Source organism: Brugia malayi, assembly GCF_000002995.4.
Source record: "Brugia malayi strain FR3 genome assembly, contig: Bm_v4_Chr4_scaffold_001, whole genome shotgun sequence".
In the NCBI taxonomy this organism is placed as follows: Eukaryota; Metazoa; Nematoda; class Chromadorea; order Rhabditida; family Onchocercidae; genus Brugia; species Brugia malayi.
This window is the reverse complement of record NW_025062478.1, coordinates 563,675-582,621: the sequence shown is the minus strand read 5'-3', so window position 1 is coordinate 582,621 and position 18,947 is coordinate 563,675. Positions and strand designations below refer to the sequence as shown.

At 30.8% G+C, this 18,947-nt stretch overlaps 3 protein-coding genes across 3 annotated transcripts; 1 reads left to right on the top strand and 2 right to left on the bottom strand.

Moving 5' to 3' along the window:
* Positions 1-681: 681 nt before the first annotated feature.
* Positions 682-4,118, bottom strand: Bm3750 (Uncharacterized protein; the record flags this gene model as incomplete). Its single annotated transcript, XM_043081194.1, has 8 exons — positions 682-1,425; positions 1,622-1,789; positions 1,890-2,060; positions 2,202-2,432; positions 2,595-2,721; positions 3,181-3,442; positions 3,636-3,769; positions 3,988-4,118. The coding sequence occupies 8 exons, from the start codon at positions 4,116-4,118 to the stop codon at positions 682-684; spliced, it is 1,968 nt and encodes a 655-aa protein (XP_042937128.1).
* Positions 4,119-7,734: 3,616 nt separating this feature from the next.
* On the top strand, positions 7,735-8,124 carry Bm8270 (the record flags this gene model as incomplete). Its single annotated transcript, XM_043081193.1, has 2 exons — positions 7,735-7,830; positions 8,038-8,124. 2 exons carry the CDS (start codon positions 7,735-7,737, stop codon positions 8,122-8,124), a joined length of 183 nt encoding a protein of 60 aa, XP_042937127.1.
* A 1,716-nt stretch (positions 8,125-9,840) lies between these two features.
* Positions 9,841-12,913, bottom strand: Bm6121 (Uncharacterized protein; the record flags this gene model as incomplete). The annotated part of the gene is made up of 8 exons (XM_043081192.1): positions 9,841-10,584; positions 10,737-10,904; positions 11,005-11,175; positions 11,317-11,547; positions 11,711-11,837; positions 11,976-12,237; positions 12,431-12,564; positions 12,783-12,913. The coding sequence occupies 8 exons, from the start codon at positions 12,911-12,913 to the stop codon at positions 9,841-9,843; spliced, it is 1,968 nt and encodes a 655-aa protein (XP_042937126.1).
* Between the last annotated feature and the right edge of the window lie 6,034 nt (positions 12,914-18,947).

Genomic DNA, 18,947 nt, shown 5'->3' with positions numbered 1-18,947 from the left:
TATTTTTGACATTTTATGCAAAAGGAAAGTTTTTTAAAACAAACTTTCAATGCTGAAATTAACTGAATTTGCAATTGTAAATGATTTCAATTATTTTTTAAATATTAAAATTAATTTTAGTAACAATCTTGGTCGATCTTGGTCCTTGCTTGCAGACAAGAAGCAAAGAGTTCAATTCAAGTTTTACAAACTTAAAGTAAGTCCAGTGAACTTAACTAACGAAAAAATCATCTACTCTTTTAACCAAAAAGATATTTCAAATTCACGACAAGATCCTTCTCAACACATTCATTTCCAAACTAGGAAGGTTCCTTAACAATGGCTTTATTTCTCAACACTTGATTTGTATTCGTGAGAAAGATGAGCTGAAAAGTCATCTTCAATGCTAAGTCGACAAGGGTTGATAGATCCTGAACTTCTGCTCCTCAAAATTGATTTCTGCTTACTTCTTATTCCAGTAGTTTTCAGCTGTTCATGACGGCTCAGAAATGAAAAGTAAATACTGACTTTGTAAGCTGATTGGTTATCATTCCAGCAACTATATCGACAAAAGCAATACATATAGGAAGAAAATATACTTTAAAACAAAACAATAAAAGGTTAACAACTGGAGTTCTTTCTAAAATCCTGCCGATATGGTGAAAAGACATTTGAATTATTGGGAGCATAGGCCATATGTAGTCAACTTCCCACACTAGGTGAAAACAGCACCGTGACACCCCTACCGGTTGAATTGAATGAGGGTGAGAAAGCGCTCGGTGAAAAAACTACAAGAGCAATATAAGATGGAGAAAAGAAAGACGGTGAAAGGGCAAATGGACTTGCGACCAAAGCACCAAGTGCGGATGGTGAAAAGATGGAAGGGTTTAGGGCAAAAGGACTCAAAATAGCTGGTGAAAGTACAGACGGTGATACAATACCTGGTGATAATGCGCTGGGTGACAAAACAGATGGTGCTAGTGCAGCAGGACTTAAGATACCTGGATTAAGGGAAAAAGGTGACAGGATAAGAGCAGCGAATGCTACTGGTGACAAGACCGCAGGACTGAGTACACTTGGAGATAAGATTGTGGCAAGGAACGCACCTGGACTTAATATAGAAGGACCTAGAACTGATGGAGAAAAAATTGTTAGTGCAAATGCTGCAGGTGACAGGACGGATGGTGCTCCGCCTGGATTGAGGATATTAGTGACGAAGGCTGCAGGAGCAAGTACGTTTTGTCGTTTTCGACGTATTTTCAAAGAAGAATGCATCTTTGCCATATCACGGATATCACTAAGAATGTGATGGTGCATGTCATCTTCACTTAGTGACATGAAGAAATCCAACGCTTTGCTGTTGTTTAAAGGTGACTTTGGGCCATAGAACATTGTCAGTTGCTTTGGAGTCATCATCGAGAATCCGGTTGTATTGAAGTCCATTAACTGTAATATTTGTTTTATTGACTGAGGTGGTCAGACAATTTGCTCGAATTAAGAATTTTGATAATTTTCGTTTATCGGCAACTCATGCCGGTAATGACCTCGAAATCAAAAAATAATAGTTTTTAAATACGAAAGTGATTTGAAAATTTGATTTTGATTTTTTCCAAAGGATCTATTACGAAGAAAACAATCCAACCTGTTTTGGCGTAAGTGAATGTGTCAAATTTTCGAAAAGTTCCACTTTCCTAGCCAATTCAGGATCAAATTCTGTCACGTTTTCCTTCGTAAAAAACATCGGTTGACCATCTATTCCACGTGGCATTGATTTATAACCGGGTGGTAGCCAATCTAATTCATCTTTTTCCTAAATGTTTTTCAGAAAATTATTAACTCAGACTGAATGCTTAATTGAAAACGAGGTATCATAATGTTCATGATACCTGAACACTTCTGATAAATCAGACCTTCAATTTATGTATTGCATCAGTTGTACCGGATGCTTCTATAATGAAGTTTAGCCATTCCTCGTAATCCTTATTACCGGCAACTTTCAGCAATTCCGGAATGCTGGTTAATGCTTCTAAACCTTTGCCTTTATCATGCATGCTGAACAGCGATGGAGATAAGATGCTAATCTGAAAGGAAAATTTTTTATTTTGCTCCAAATAGCAAAGTGAATAATCAGGTCGCTGATAAGAAAGAACTTCAAACGGTTAACAGTGCAAAAAGAGAACAGTTCAAAACATCCGGAATAATTCAATGTTCAGCAAGCATACCTGATCATTAACATTGTCAGGTACCAATGATAACAGACGCGGTGAACCAAATCTGAGTGTCTTATTTTCTAATTTGGTACCGTTGGCACCATTAAGAACCATCGCAAGTTTAACTGCTCGTTGAAAGAGTCGAACAATTTCCAAAGTTTTTTTTGTTTTCACATTGTTTTTATCCAAATCTTGCAGAAGATGTTTCGATATATGTAATTCTTTCGCTAAGAGTTTTTCTTCCTGAGAGAATAGAATTAAATAAAATTAAAAGTTTTACATTTCGAGATTGAACCATTCTGTTTTGTATCATGACTATGTATTGAAGTAGGAGTCGAGTAAGGATACTCAATTTATTTATCAAAATTATTCAATTCAATCCGACGAATTGCTTAACGTGCTTACTGGTGTTAGTTTGAGTTCCGCATTTTTGAGACTGAATGGAAATCGTTTCTGTAATTGCTCAGCGAAATCATTTTTTTCTTGTTCTCGTCGTTTTAAACTTTCGATTTCATACAGCGTTTTCTTCCATCTAAATTAGGTGTTCTTTTGAAATGGACTAAAAATGAAGATATAAGTGAAAGATTAAAAAATGTGGGTAGGAAAATGTTTATAGCTTAAATTCTTTGTTTCCAATCTTATGTTTCTACCATGAATCCTTTATACATTATTTCTCACTTCATATTTACCCTTCTCTTTTTTTGTTTACATTATAACTGTGAAGCCTACCAAAGAATTTATCATCACTTGCAATTCAACAACATACGTGTATGTTACCTAAAACAATTTGTAGAACCAAAAAAAAAGATTTCGACTTTTCAAATTTTATTATATTGTTGCTTCTGTGTTACTCCAAATATTTATATATGCATCAAACAAATTTTCCTGAGATCAGAAAATCTCTTCCAAATAATACTTTTTTTTTTTTGCTACAACAACAATTTCATTCTCCGTAGTGTTAAGTTTTAAGAAAACTACGCTCAAAACTAACGATGAATTTGGGTCCTTATTTTTGATAATTCTTGTCATCTTCGATAAGTATTTGCCGAGAATACCAAAGGGTGTCAAATGTTCGTATTCAGTGTGTAACTTATAACTGTGTCGATTGATTACACTTCGCCGTGTTCGGAATTCCACCTGTTCCCTTTTCCTGCTTCGATTGAAATCGATGTGATGTGATTCAGATTGGATTATAGCACCGACTATCTTCTGTTTTCCATCCATTAATTTTTGCAGCTTTTGCATATGTGAAACTGTACGAGGAGAAGAATGTTAATTAAATTGCTTCAATTAAACATCAATTTAAGTAATAACTACCTATACTATGCATCCAATACAAGTATTTCTATTGATTTTTAAATATTGAAGTGATTATATCTTCCATCAGAAGTGTGAACAGTTGCACTAATAGTTGACGTAAGTGTGTTTTAAGACGTGAAACGATACTTCTTGTAGGATCCATCTGTTTCGGTTTTGCATCAATGGCTCGGACTACACATCTTGCCTGTTCGTAAATGTCCTGAGCGGCTTGTGAACACTTTTGCACTCGATTCCGTTCATATTCGTTTAATTTGCTTAGGCTGAAGTAAACATTTTTCTGCTAAAGAATGTTAATTTCAAAATGAAAATAATATTTGGATGTGACATCGAGATCAACAACTGAGTTTTATATTTCTTTTTGTGCTCCTCCTGTCTCTTTTTTCCGTTCAGAGAGAATTTCCTGATCTACAAAAAGCCAATTTATGTTTAAATTCATGCATGTCACACATGAGAGTACAGATGACAAGAACGAACTAACCGTTGGGTGGCAATACAAGCCATCATACTGCTTATTCCCTGATGAATCCATCGTTCAATGAGTTCAACTGCAGCCTCTTTTGAAATTGGAATATTTAACTTTTTACCATCATAATATTGTGCACCTGGCATTGTTTCTCGCGTGTATTGGATAGAACTTGAAACCGGTCCAACGATGATGCCTTAATAGGTGGATGGATGAAGTAGGTACACGGCTATCATCATAATAACGTATGTCATCAGAATACATGTCGCAAATCTTGTGAAGAGTTCAAGCGAACTTCAACTTACAAGCTATCCATATCGCAAGCAGTGTCGCACTCTGATATTGGTAATTTCTCATTGAGCAATATGTGAAAAATTGTTATTCCAAGAGACAGTGACCTGGAAAATTAAGCAGTTTATCCGTTTGATACCTTCTGCTAAAAACTGTAATTCGCAAGCATTCGTAAATGATTTGCTTTACAATCGCTTAAGTGGAAGCTTAGAATGCAACAGTAATCAGAATCTCCAACTAAATCAACGAATAGTGGGGTGATTAGTCGAATGGGTGGATAGATAGATAGATAAAAATAAAGAAAGAGATAAGAGTAAAATACTTGAAAGAAATAGAAAACAAAATTGTGGTGATGCATACTCGGGTCTAAGTAACTTTATGCATAAAGACATACAATATGTTGAATTCAGCAAAGTATTGCCTCCATCACACTATTCGGAGTTTCTCAAAAGGAATAACTTCGTTCATCCTAATTCTTTCATAAAGAAGGAACTCGAAAGAAGTGTAATACTATTTGATTGAGTAGCATCAACAAGATGATTCCTTATCTATAACTTGGAAAATGGAACGCCTTTATTTAATTATGTTTTCTTTTTTTTTTTTTTTTTTTTTCGCGTATCTTGAATATCTTTGTAGTTAATGATATCCGCCATGTGTTTTGACACCGATGATAGATCTGGCAATATTATTTTTGGCAACAAGTGTTGTAATAGTTTGGTTAATCGACGTTTTATTGTGATTTCAATTCTCTTGTGAAAATGGCTCATTTGAAACGAGTTAATTGTTGACTGTTTCTTAATCACATATTTTTGCAAATTTAACGAATCAATTACTGAGACTTCTTTAAGCTCATGAAATAAGAATTATTAGCAAGGTATTGCATTAAAAAGAAAAATTGTACTTAAATCAGGAATGCAATTGGAAGCGCAAAAAGAAGGTTCATATTTTTGATTGACTGACTATTGCATCTGTTGTATTTTATTGACTATAATAAATCTTTGTAAATGGAACTTTAGGCTAAATGTGGTGAGTTCTTCTAGTTTGAGAAATAACATTCAATGGTTAAGATGTTTTGGTTGTCTTTGTTTACTGAACACTTTTTGTTTTGCAAATAATTTTCACAAAATGGTTCAAAAAAAAAAAAAAAAAAAGAAAAACTTTATTGTAAACTAATTACTATTATATATGGAATTAAGATCATTCGCTGATAAAACTTTTATGACTTTGTGACCTTTGCTACAAAAAGCTCACTTAGATTTGGTTCAATTCAATGCTACAATTTATAACCCTTACCAAATTTCTATCCAATTTTCTCGAAGAAGCTCAGTATAATGATCGATCAGTCTAGCGGCTCAAATATTTTCCAATAATTATTAGTCAACAAAATCTTTATGACAAATATTCGTTAGTGACAATAAAGACCACAAACAAAACATTCACGAAAATTGTTAGTTGTGCATTAAGATAGAGTAAAGATTTTGCGTATTGATGTTTTTTTTTTTATGTGATATTTGTGTGCTATGCTATATCGCTTAGTCTCGTGAACGAACATTTATGAAGGAATTTACCCAGATTTGTTGTCAACCCGTTAGGCTAAAAGAACCAGTGAATAATAAGGAGTGATCCTTGATATGTTCACTTCAAGAGGTAGCTGCATTCTCGAAGACGGTGCAGCACTCTATGCTTTTTTGATTGGAAACCGGAGTGAATCACTAACGATGATTCAGGAAATTTTTGAACCTTGTTTTTGAGGCACATCTATTGTAGCCAATGGCGAATTTATCACAGAGAAAATGTTGGAAAAATAACTTGCCCAAATAGCTGTATCTAACTAGCGTGACCTCAATACTACTAATCCTTGATTATTCGAAGACGATCATACGCCATGCGTTCAGGGTAGTGGAAATTTAGAATGATTCGAAGGCAACACTGATGGTGTCATTCAAGGAGAGATCGCAGATGGTGACAGTAGATGACCTATGTTTCAGATCCGTACAAAAGAGTAAATACCGACACTAATCTTAGTATTTTTCTTCAGGTGTTTATTGTTCCACATTCAAAATTGAAAAAGAGAAATTGGAAATAGATTATTAATGGTATACGTATGCTCTGCGTGTTTTTGTTAGGCCTTTGTCAAAATATCTTCCAATCTAGCGTCCGAGGAAATAGTGTTATGTAGGTAAGTAAACTGATATGCTGATAATAATTTGCGTGCAGTGATGCCAAGGATGGGTGTCGCCTGCAAGGAGAAGTTTTCGATGAGGTGACGACTGAGTTATGGGTTATGTGTTTTCAATTGCCTGGAATTGCATAGATTTCCGTCAATAAGATATCGAATTATAAGTACGAATTATAGTTTAATTATATGTATTAATTATATATATGAATTGTAAGTTTTCTTCATCAAAATTTGCCGTGATTCTTTGGAACATTGTGTTGAAGAATATTATGAGCAAAGTCTGGTGTGAGAACTTTGATTATGGAAAGTTTGTGAAACAGGGTAATTGTTTTGAGGAATTGAAAGTGACAATCTAATCATTACAAGATTTGTCATAAGTTCTTTCTGCTCATGGTGTCAAATACTTTGATATGTTAATTGATATGTTATTACATTATTCTTGCATTTACTGAAAACAAATACCACATCTAAATGCTTTTATTAATTTTAATGACTATTTCATGCTAAATTCCATAAATTTATTGTGAACTGTGCGAACAAAGCGGATTTCTATCGGATCTCATCATCACACGATAATTACATCTCGAAGATCGGAGATAGCTTGTGGAATTTAACATAGGCTGTTTATTCTCCGTACTTCCAGATTTTAATATGGAATTCTATCCAAACTCAGATACTGTTTCCAGATTCTAACTGCTGTATGACCTTGAGAGCTACATCAAGTTCAGTTTTCCTAACTGCTGCTGAGTGATGTGTTGAATTGCTGGACGATAAGCATTGAAGAGTACTTAAGATCATTTATCAGATGAGTTCAGATCATCGGATGAGAATAGTGGGTTTATCGATAAGAAGGGAGTGCCATCTGTATTGTTCATGCAATGCTTTCAAAGTGTCGTAGTGATATGATAACCGAAATCTGTATCTTTTATGCTAGATAGCTATCATTTGTTCTTTACATCATAAAATTTCTTTTAAAACTTACTACAATGCAAGATAAAAAGATGATTTTCTTGCAAGACAAAATAGGTGAGAGAGATGTGCTCGGGTGGCAAATTCTCCTCTTAGATAGTTGTTTTAAAAGACAATTCTCTTCTTGAATAGCTGTTCCTAAATCTGTAAATTGTTTGTTCGACTTAAAGAAATGCTGGATGCTATCTTTAATTAGTTATAGGAAGGAAATCCGTAAGGTGTCTGTAAGTGTAGTTCGAGGACAGCTCTTTTTATAAAAATTTCAAGGTTATTGGTTTCAAGCGTTTTTCATGATATTTTGCCATTTTTAGATTTGGCGGAAAATGGAAGTTGAGCTTATGTTGCACAAGACGGTAATTTATTTGACATTTGGCATTATTATCACTCGAGTGGAAGTGCATCTTTGCTGCACTAAAATGGTATCAATGTTTGGATGAGGTATCAATGTTTGGATCAAGAAATCATCATCCAAATTTCCAAGTCGTTTTAAATTTTTCTGCTGAAAGATGGTTTTTTTTTTTTTTTTTTTTATGTTCGTAAGTTGCTGTTCCGCATAAAACTCTAGCAAGAGATTACAATTTTTGTTGCAGTACCAAAGTCTTTTACCTATTTTGACTTTCTTTCAGGATTCAGAATTCTTTCCTACACTGAAATCATCAAGAATTATAATTTTATCATCCAGAAATCGGATAAGATGGCGAAAGTTGGTGTAGAACTTGGTTTTTCTGTGGAATCAGCTTGAAGAGTTGAAGCATACATGCTGAGAGGAACAACATGTCATTTACGGTATAGTGGAAAATTTAGAAGATAATTAGAAGATCTATCGACAAATTAATAAATTTGGAGGCAATTGAATTCATGATCGTGAAACCAGCTGTTGACTAGAAATGTTCAGTTTTGAGTTTATCTGACTTTTTTTCTTGACACTTATTTTTTTCGATGGGGATGCATTTCACGAAAGTTAGTAATGTTAATGTTGAATCCTGACTCTAGGTAATTAATGAAAGTTGTTATTTGTATTTTAGTGTTACTTGCATTGTGATGATATTCCAATATGCACAAGTTATTTAGGGCTATTGAAAAAGGCAACTTGGTCATTCAATATGCTGCCGAACAAGGCTGTAATCTTCAAGGCCAATCCCGAGTGACTAAAGTCCTGAATTATCTGTAAGCAAAGTCAGGTTTGCAATTTTTACTGCACCTTCTGCTATTTTGTTCCTCACCCATCCACAGTGCTTTATGAAACGGGATGTATACTTCGAGCCTACGCAAAGGCTTTTGAAGATGAATTGCAAAGTATGCGAAACTGATTCAAACTTAGATTTCAACTGTCAGGTTTAGCAAGCTTAGGAGACAGTTGTAAGGAAGTTCTCAGTTTAGAGTACTTCTGTAAACGGACAACTCTGAAAGCCCAACGGGCTCCATCTACTCAAATTTGAGATCAGAGTTGTTCTTCTCTTAAGCTAATTATCATAAAGCTAATGACGGGTCTATCTCTACTCATGACATATTTTTTATAATCTTTCAGTTGAGACTTATCTGGCTTAGACATATGGTATTGCTAGCATAGCTCGTAACTTCACAATGGCACTAAATTCTTCTCCCATGATCATTTAATCGAATATAAAATGTTATATTTTATTCATTTTCATTTGACTCATCCTTTTTTCATTAAGTTTATAAGAAGAACAACTCTGATCTCAAGAAAACAAGTAAATAAATAAATGCATAATGTATATATTATAAATAGATATGATATATATGTATATAAACTACTTTTTAATTTTTTTATTTTTCTAACCAATTAATTTATTCAGTTACTTACTTATTCAGTATTTATGTATGTACCATCCATTATCATGATACATCAGGAAGTTATAGAATTTGTCATAGATAAAAAGCGGCTTGAAATAAAATCAAGATTAATAAATGAAGGTCAGAATTAATAAAATCTATCTTCAAACAAGCATATTCCATTACAGTTATATTTTTCAAAGCATCAAATATCAAAACTTCAAAATGAATAAACTTTGTCAGATGATACTTATCATACAGCTTTACAATTGAATGTCAAGAATTATTCCATAATTTTATCGACTGCAACCAGAAAGTCACAGATTACTTTCTAGCGTGTCACGTGTCGTTCACACTTCATTCATACTCATGAATAAAAAAAAAAAAAAAAAAAAAAAAAAACTAAAAAGAAATTTTCGATATCTATTAGCAATGCTAAACAACTGGTAGAATTAGTGAACCGTCGTTAATTTTACGGTTATCATTCTAGCAGCTAAATTGTGCTAATAAAAACAATACATATAATTTTATGGCAGCAAATATACATTGTAGAACAAAACAATAAAAAGTCTATTCATTTTAAAATTAATAATTTCAGATTGCCGAAAGACATTCAGAGCTATTGGGAACATATATTAACTTCCTATACTAGGTGAAAACAGCACCGTGACACCCCTACCGGTCGAATTGAATGAGGGTGAGAAAGCGCTCGGTGAAAAAATAACAAGAGCAATATAAGATGGAGAAAAGAAAGACGGTGAAAGGGCAAATGGACTTCCGACCAAACCGCCAAGTGCAGATGGTGAAAAGACGGATGGGTTTAGGGCAAAAGGACTCAAAATAGCTGGTGAAAGTACAGACGGTGATACAATACCTGGTGATAATGCGTTCGGAGATAAGATAGATGGTGCTAGTGCAGCAGGACTTAAGATACCTGGATTAAGGGAAAATGGTGACAGGATAAGAGCAGAAAATGCTACTGGTGACAAGACCGCAGGACTGAGTACACTTGGAGATAAGATTGTGGCAAGGAACGCACCTGGACTTAATATAGAAGGACCTAGAACTGATGGAGAAAAAATTGTTAGTGCAAATGCTGCAGGTGACAGGACGGATGGTGCTCCGCCTGGATTGAGGATATTAGTGACGAAGGCTGCAGGAGCAAGTACGTTTTGTCGTTTTCGACGTATTTTCAAAGAAGAATGCATCTTTGCCATATCACGGATATCACTAAGAATGTGACGGTGCATGTCATCTTCACTTAGTGACATGAAGAAATCCAACGCTTTGCTGTTGTTTAAAGGTGACTTTGGGCCATAGAACATTGTCAGTTGCTTTGGAGTCATCATCGAGAATCCGGTTGTATTGAAGTCCATTAACTGTAGTATTTATATTATTGATTGAGGTGATCAAAGAATTTTCTTGAATTAAGAATGTTGATAATTTTCATTCATCGGTAACTCATGCCGGTAATGATCTCGAAATCTTTGAATCTATTCCAAAGGATCTATTACGAAGAAAACAATCCAACCTGTTTTGGCGTAAGTGAATGTGTCAAATTTTCGAAAAGTTCCACTTTCCTAGCCAATTCAGGATCAAATTCTGTCACGTTTTCCTTCGTAAAAAACATCGGTTGACCATCTATTCCACGTGGCATTGATTTATAACCGGGTGGTAGCCAATCTAATTCATCTTTTTCCTAAATGTTTTTCTGAAAATTATTAACTCAGACTGAATGCTTAATTGAAAACGAGGTATCATAATGTTCATGATACCTGAAGACTTCTGATAAATCAGACCTTCAATTTATGAATTGCATCAGTTGTACCGGATGCTTCTATAATGAAGTTTAGCCATTCCTCGTAATCCTTATTACCGGCAACTTTCAGCAATTCCGGAATGCTGGTTAATGCTTCTAAGCCTTTGCCTTTATCATGCATGCTGAACAGCGATGGAGATAAGATGCTAATCTGAAAGGAAAATTTTTTATTTTGCTCCAAATAGCAAAGTGAATAATCAGGTCGCTGATAAGAAAGAACTTCAAACGGTTAACAGTGCAAAAAGAGAACAGTTCAAAACATCCGGAATAATTCAATGTTCAGCAAGCATACCTGATCATTAACATTGTCAGGTACCAATGATAACAGACGCGGTGAACCAAATCTGAGTGTCTTATTTTCTAATTTGGTACCGTTGGCACCATTAAGAACCATCGCAAGTTTAACTGCTCGTTGAAAGAGTCGAACAATTTCCAAAGTTTTTTTTGTTTTCACATTGTTTTTATCCAAACCTTGCAGAAGATGTTTCGATATATGTAATTCTTTCGCTAAGAGTTTTTCTTCCTGAGAGAATAGAATTAAATAAAATTAAAAGTTTTACATTTCGAGATTGAACCATTCTGTTTTGTATCATGACTATGTATTGAAGTAGGAGTCGAGTAAGGATACTCAATTTATTTATCAAAATTATTCAATTCAATCCGACAATTTGCTTAAAAGTGCTCACTGGTGTTAGTTTAGGTTCCGCATTTTTGAAACTGAATGGAAATCGTTTCTGTAATTGCTCAGCGAAATCTTTTTTTTCTTGTTCTCGTCGTTTTAAACTTTCGATTTCATACATCGTTTTCTTCCATCTAAATTAGTGTTCTTTTGATATGGAACTAGAAATGATTTTACATTACTTAGTTCATTTCATTCTCATTTGAAACATTTCATTTTTCATAGTCATAGTAATAAGTTCTAAGAAAATTACTGCAAAACTCAAAACTAACGATGAATTTGGGTCCTTATTTTTGATAATTCTTGTCATCTTCGATAAGTATTTGCCGAGAATACCAAAAGGTGTCAAATGTTCGTATTCAGTGTGTAACTTATAACTGTGTCGATTGATTACACTTCGCCGTGTTCGGAATTCCACCTGTTCCCTTTTCCTGCTTCGATTGAAATCGATGTGATGTGATTCAGATTGGATTATAGCACCGACTATCTTCTGTTTTCCATCCATTAATTTTTGCAGCTTTTGCATATGTGAAACTGTACGAGGAGAAGAATGTTAATTAAATTGCTTCAATTAAACATCAATTTAAGTAATAACTACCTATACTATGCATCCAATACAAGTATTTCTATTGATTTTTAAATATTGAAGTGATTATATCTTCCATCAGAAGTGTGAACAGTTGCACTAATAGTTGACGTAAGTGTGTTTTAAGACGTGAAACGATACTTCTTGTAGGATCCATCTGTTTCGGTTTTGCATCAATGGCTCGGACTACACATCTTGCCTGTTCGTAAATGTCCTGAGCGGCTTGTGAACACTTTTGCACTCGATTCCGTTCATATTCGTTTAATTTGCTTAGGCTGAAGTAAACATTTTTCTGCTAAAGAATGTTAATTTCAAAATGAAAATAATATTTGGATGTGACATCGAGATCAACAACTGAGTTTTATATTTCTTTTTGTGCTCCTCCTGTCTCTTTTTTCCGTTCAGAGAGAATTTCCTGATCTACAAAAAGCCAATTTATGTTTAAATTCATGCATGTCACACATGAGAGTACAGATGACAAGAACGAACTAACCGTTGGGTGGCAATACAAGCCATCATACTGCTTATTCCCTGATGAATCCATCGTTCAATGAGTTCAACTGCAGCCTCTTTTGAAATTGGAATATTTAACTTTTTACCATCATAATATTGTGCACCTGGCATTGTTTCTCGCGTGTATTGGATAGAACTTGAAACCGGTCCAACGATGATGCCTTAATAGGTGGATGGATGAAGTAGGTACACGGCTATCATCATAATAACGTATGTCATCAGAATACATGTCGCAAATCTTGTGAAGAGTTCAAGCGAACTTCAACTTACAAGCTATCCATGTCGCAAATCTTATGAAGAGTTCAAGCGAACTTCAACTTACAAGCTATCCATGTCGCAAATCTTATAAAGAGTTCAAGCGAACTTCAACTTACAAGCTATCCATGTCGCAAATCTTATGAAGAGTTCAAGCGAACTTCAACTTACAAGCTATCCATGTCGCAAATCTTATGAAGAGTTCAAGCGAACTTCAACTTACAAGCTATCCATATCGCAAGCAGTGTCGCACTCTGATATTGGTAATTTCTCATTGAGCAATATGTGAAAAAATGCGACTACAAGAGGCAACACCCTGAAAAATTGAGCAATTTACCTATTTGGCACTTTCTACTAAGAGCTGAAATTTAAGATTCTGAAAGCTTAATTTTATAATAGGTTTGTAGAAATGGCTGATTTTTTTGAAAAGGAACATATTATTTCAAAAAGCTTTCTGGAATTGTAAGCTTGGAAAAGTACAACTGTTGCAGTCGATAATCTGCAATTACTCATTCCTTAATATCAAACAAATTTTTGTATTGCAAATGTTTCATTACTTTGACCCAAGTTTTTTTTTTGATTACTTTATTTGAAAATTTCTTTTTTTACTGAATAGGTTTGAATGAGTCACCAATTTGAGGATATTTTCAAATGCCTTTTTGCATAAATCGACATTAAAATACATTAAAAGAAATATGAAAAATTAGCCATTATTTCTAAAGTTCACCAAACGTTTATCATTATTACCACAAACATATCATATTATTTGATCCATGAAGATATGTTTCCAGTAAAATTTTGAACAGTAATTTTTGAATAGCAGAAGGATGACTGATTTGTAATCAGGTCGTAATTGGTTTTTAAATGGACAACAGTAAACTCGTCTTTTTCTTAACCTTTTTTGAAAAAAGAAAAATTTTTTTTTTCTTTTAAAATTATTTTATTAACAATAAACGTTTCATTAATACTTTCCAAAAAAAGAAAAATTTTTTTTCTAATAACATATCATTTGACTGTCACTTCATGTTACAATTTTGAATTACAATTGGGACAGTAATGAAAAAATGGCATCTATTTGTGATTAAATTACAAAAAAAAAAAAATTAGTTCAAGTATTTTAATAATGTACTGTAATTTATCTGATCTCTTATTTTCATTTTTAGGTAATTTTGCATTAAAAGATCAAATAAAACAATTGCACCCAAAAACAATTAACATTTTTTTATTTTCTTCTCTTTGAATAAATCAATTTTTCAACTATGACAAATGTTGCGTTAATTTTCAGTTTTGTTTATTTATTATTTGGTACATGTTTGAACAGTCAACTTCCCCCTGTATCTGTTATCGGGCAGACAACTTTCAATTTTTTAAAAATTTCAAACTGATACAGATTCTGAGAACTTTCTCATACTACTAATATCCTTTCAGTTGTGAATGTCCTTATTATAGCCATATTTTCTTGCGGCTTAAATTCAGCTCTTAAATTCAGCTTTTAAGCCTATTATCGAATTCAGCTCCATACTTGCTACTATCTAATTAATTTATATCCTCGTCCTTTACTTTTAGCCATCTCCTCATTCCTTTTTCTCTCTCTCTCTCTCTCTCTCCTTTTGTCACTCTGTTCCATTTCTCCTTTCTCCTTATGCTAAAATTCAGTGGTGACTTAAATTCACTTAAATTCTTATCTAGCATTTTAATTTTCCGTTCAATCGCATTATTGAACTTAAAAGAATGCAGAAATGTTGTTCGTTGAGTTTAACCTTTCACCCTCAATTCCGATGATAAAAACTTTAGATGATGAGCAGATCATGGTGACAACATGTGAAGACAAGCTTTAATGTATATTTTAACTTAGAAGAATGGAAGAAAGAATTAAAGTTTATTTGTAAGAAATTTGACTGAAAAAAAAAAAAAAAAAACAATCAGTCTATAAAAGCAAATTTTTCTTTAAATTGATAAAAGTTTGGATAACACAACAAATTTCAAAAAAAAGTATTTCAGTTGCAAAGAATCAGTAAGACAAAAGGTTCACTTTACAGCTAAAAATTTGTAGAAACATTCCGCAGACAAATAAAATGAACCATTTTTGAAATTGAAATTTTGCTATCTTATGAAAATATTTAACAAATATTACATCAATTCTATGGTAATTTTGGCATAAGTATCATATAAAAGAATAAAATTATCATTGAATTGCATTTTAATAAACTTATAAAATAGTAAGCACAAAATAACATTTTGACATATTTTAAATAAAAATTTTTATGAACATTTTGATAATGTGACAATATGTAAGAGAAAATAATTAAGAAAAAATTTGTATCAATGAGGAATAAATTTGATTCATTAAACACCATTTATCACTTCAGGTTATAAACAAAGAAAAAAATGATAACGTTAAATCTTTAATGTGATTATCCCTACATATTTATTTCAATTGATTGTACTCATGTATTTCACGTATTACGAGTTATAAGTGGTTGTTTTAATATTAATTTTTAATTGGAAATATAATTTTAAGTCATATAAAGTTCATGCGGGTAGCATAAATTAATATTGAAATATTTTAGTTTTAAATGATCAACAAATGTGTTATGAAAAGTGATATTAAATTGATATTAAATCTAGTCGTTATCATTTCATACTAATGAATGCTTACTTAATCATTGTCATTGTGATTATGATAATGATAAAAGCAATGCTTATCAATAAATGATATTGCTCATTTTAAATTGAAAGTATAAATTTGCTCACTTTGTAGCTTAGATTTTAAGTCTCTAATAGAAGATTTTGGAATTGTAATCATTCGTTTGTTTCAGTTATAAACTAAGAAATCAATGAAGTAATATCCCTTCTTTTCATTTCTTCTATTATTATCATTCTTATTATTATTTATTATTATTATTACTGTTATTACTATTATTATTATTATTACTATTATTATTATTATTGTTATTATTATTATTACTGTTATTAATATTATTATTATTATTATTATTATTACTATTATTATTATTATTATATTATTATTATTATTATATTATTATTATTATTATTATTATTATTATTATTATTATTATTATTATTATTATTATTATTATTATTATTATTATTGCTATACCACTGATACTATAAATCATTAATATCAGTAGTAATAATTGTGATAATAATTCTTATCTTATTGATATTAATATACATTCTATTTTTTTTAAAAAAAAAATATTCATTTTTTATCTGTAATCATAAACATAACATGTCGCTTCCAATCGTTTTCAAATCCAATGACAACAAATTTAATTTTCTGAAAATTGAAATATTGACCCGTTTTCAGTAATTTCGAACCATTCTTCTCTTATGATAATCATTTCTTGTTATTAAAAAATTGTAATCAACAGGAATGTCAGTGATTTAAAATTGTAATCAGCAAGAATTTTGATGATTTAAACTATGCATTTTAGCTTTAGCAATTCATTGATAACATAAAAAGCTTATTAAATACTTTTTTTTTTTTTAGTTTTAAAAACTTCGTTTTTTTTTAAACCATTAAATTGACCTTTATAATAATTAAAAGTTTTATTATGTTGAATAGTAAGAAAAAAAAATGATTTGAATGAGAAATAAATTAATAATTAGCTTACAAATGAATTTTCCCAAATATTGTATGATGTATGTGTTACACTGTATGTTAGCAAAATTTAATTAAGTTTACCCAACAAAAGTTTACCTAACCATTTTTGATATTTTTGATTCTGATTTTTATAAATTCAGCATAATACGATGCATACATTTGAAAAGCTATTTATTTAATTACCCATTAATTTGTAAATATGTAAATGATATCTTTTAAATTGATAGTATTTCTAGAAAAATTACTAAATTTAGAACAATCTTTACTTCAAATTTTAATAAAATACTTAAAAAAAATGACCTTATTAGAAAATTAAAAGACCAATAACTTTTACTTTTACTCAATTACAATTTTTTAAATAACTTTTACTTATTGAAAGCAGGCATACTCATTAGAAAACAAAAATATTACTTAATTGTGCTACTCACATTTTCATGACCATTTTTTTTTTTTTTTTTAATGAATTCATATAATATTATTAAAAATGATTTTGTCTAAATTCTCTACTTTGAATATTTATTTCGTGTTTTTTCTTTTTTTTTTTTTTTTTTTTTTAATGAATTCATTCTTAAAATGACTTTTAAAATAGGTAACGGTTATTATTTTTCTTGTAAAGACAACGCGGTTTTTTTTTTTTTTTTTTTTTCATTTTTATGATGATGAAAATATTTTAGAAAGTTTTCTCAGTTTTTGCAATTTTTCTTTTCTTTTTTTCTTTTTTTTTTTATAGGAAAAAGAAGAAAAGAAACTTCCGAATGTAATTTATCAGCGTGCAGTTTGCCAGTTAATTGTAAAAAAAGAAAGAATGGAAATAAAAAATCTTAGTTAAATTAAATATGAATTTTTTTTCTTGTAAAGCATATAACATATTAAAATTTAAAATTTATAAAAATGAAACTATTAAAAAGTCTCGAGTAAATTTGAAATATTTTGTTGCAAATAATTTGACTAATACTTTACAAAACAAATCAAAAATAAAACGAGCACACTTTACACAGTTTACAGAAAAGAAATCAGAAAACTTAACATCAGATGAAGATTGACCGATTAACCTAAAGTAGATCGAATTTGAATTGAAACTAAATTATGATTTAAACAAAAATCATATCAAAAAATAAGTAAACTTATAGCCTACTACCGCTCCTTCTTTTGAAAATTAAAAACTGCTGAACTTATTGAAGGTAAAATTTGCATTACTCTAAATCATTTATAAAAATTAAAAAAAAAAAAAACCAGTTCGATTTAAAATAAACTAACTTGTATCAATTTAAATGATAATAAACGATGTGTTAACTCGATTTGATATCTTTAGAAATTTCCAAAGTGCTTCTTAATCACCCTATTTTTATTTTTATTCATTCTTGATACATTCAAATTTTTTTTTTTTCAAATAAATTTTGAAGTTAATAATCACAATTGATATAATCAAAGAATTTTTAATTTAATGAATTAATGCAGTGACAAAGAATATGAAAATTTTGCCGTAATAAAACAGATTTTATAATATAGAAACCAAAAAAAAAAAAACATTCATGTAGATGAAAATGTTTTTTGATTTATAAAATGAAAATTTGCAGAAAGATTTAGCAAAATATCGATAATTTTTATTTACTAATTTTTTTTCACTTTATTAATTTAATTAATTTGAAGACAATAAAATTGATTTACAACAATAAAATCAATTATTATCAAATAATATCAATAAAAAAAAAGATGATAGTAAAGTAAAACTGAAGTAAAATATTAATAAAATTACAATGATTTCCATTTTAAAGATAAAAACAAAAAAAAAAATTCGATTTTGCTTTTCTAATCAAAAATTATTATTGATTATTAAATAATGATAATTTGATTTAAATGAATAATTCATGTCTGTGCTAAGTATGTCGTTTCATTTTCTAATACAAAATAGAATTCATTAGGAATTTTGAGGTCAAAAGGGCAAAAAGTTAAAAGATTGCACTTCGTGAACTCATTACTTTTGTTGTAATTGCACTAACTGCTGCTTTGAACAACTTCCATTTTCACTGATGCGTGAAAACTTTTTTTTTTTTAAATGAAAAATCTAAATCAAAATGAAATGTTGGATTTATCAGCTGCAATAAGTGAAATATTGAATTTATCAGTTGCAATAAATGAAATGTTGAATTTATCAGTTGCAATAATTAAAATATTGTATTTGTCAGTTACAATAATTAAAATGTTGAATTTATCATTTCCAATGCTGAATTTATCAATTGCAATAATTCAGTGTTGAATTTA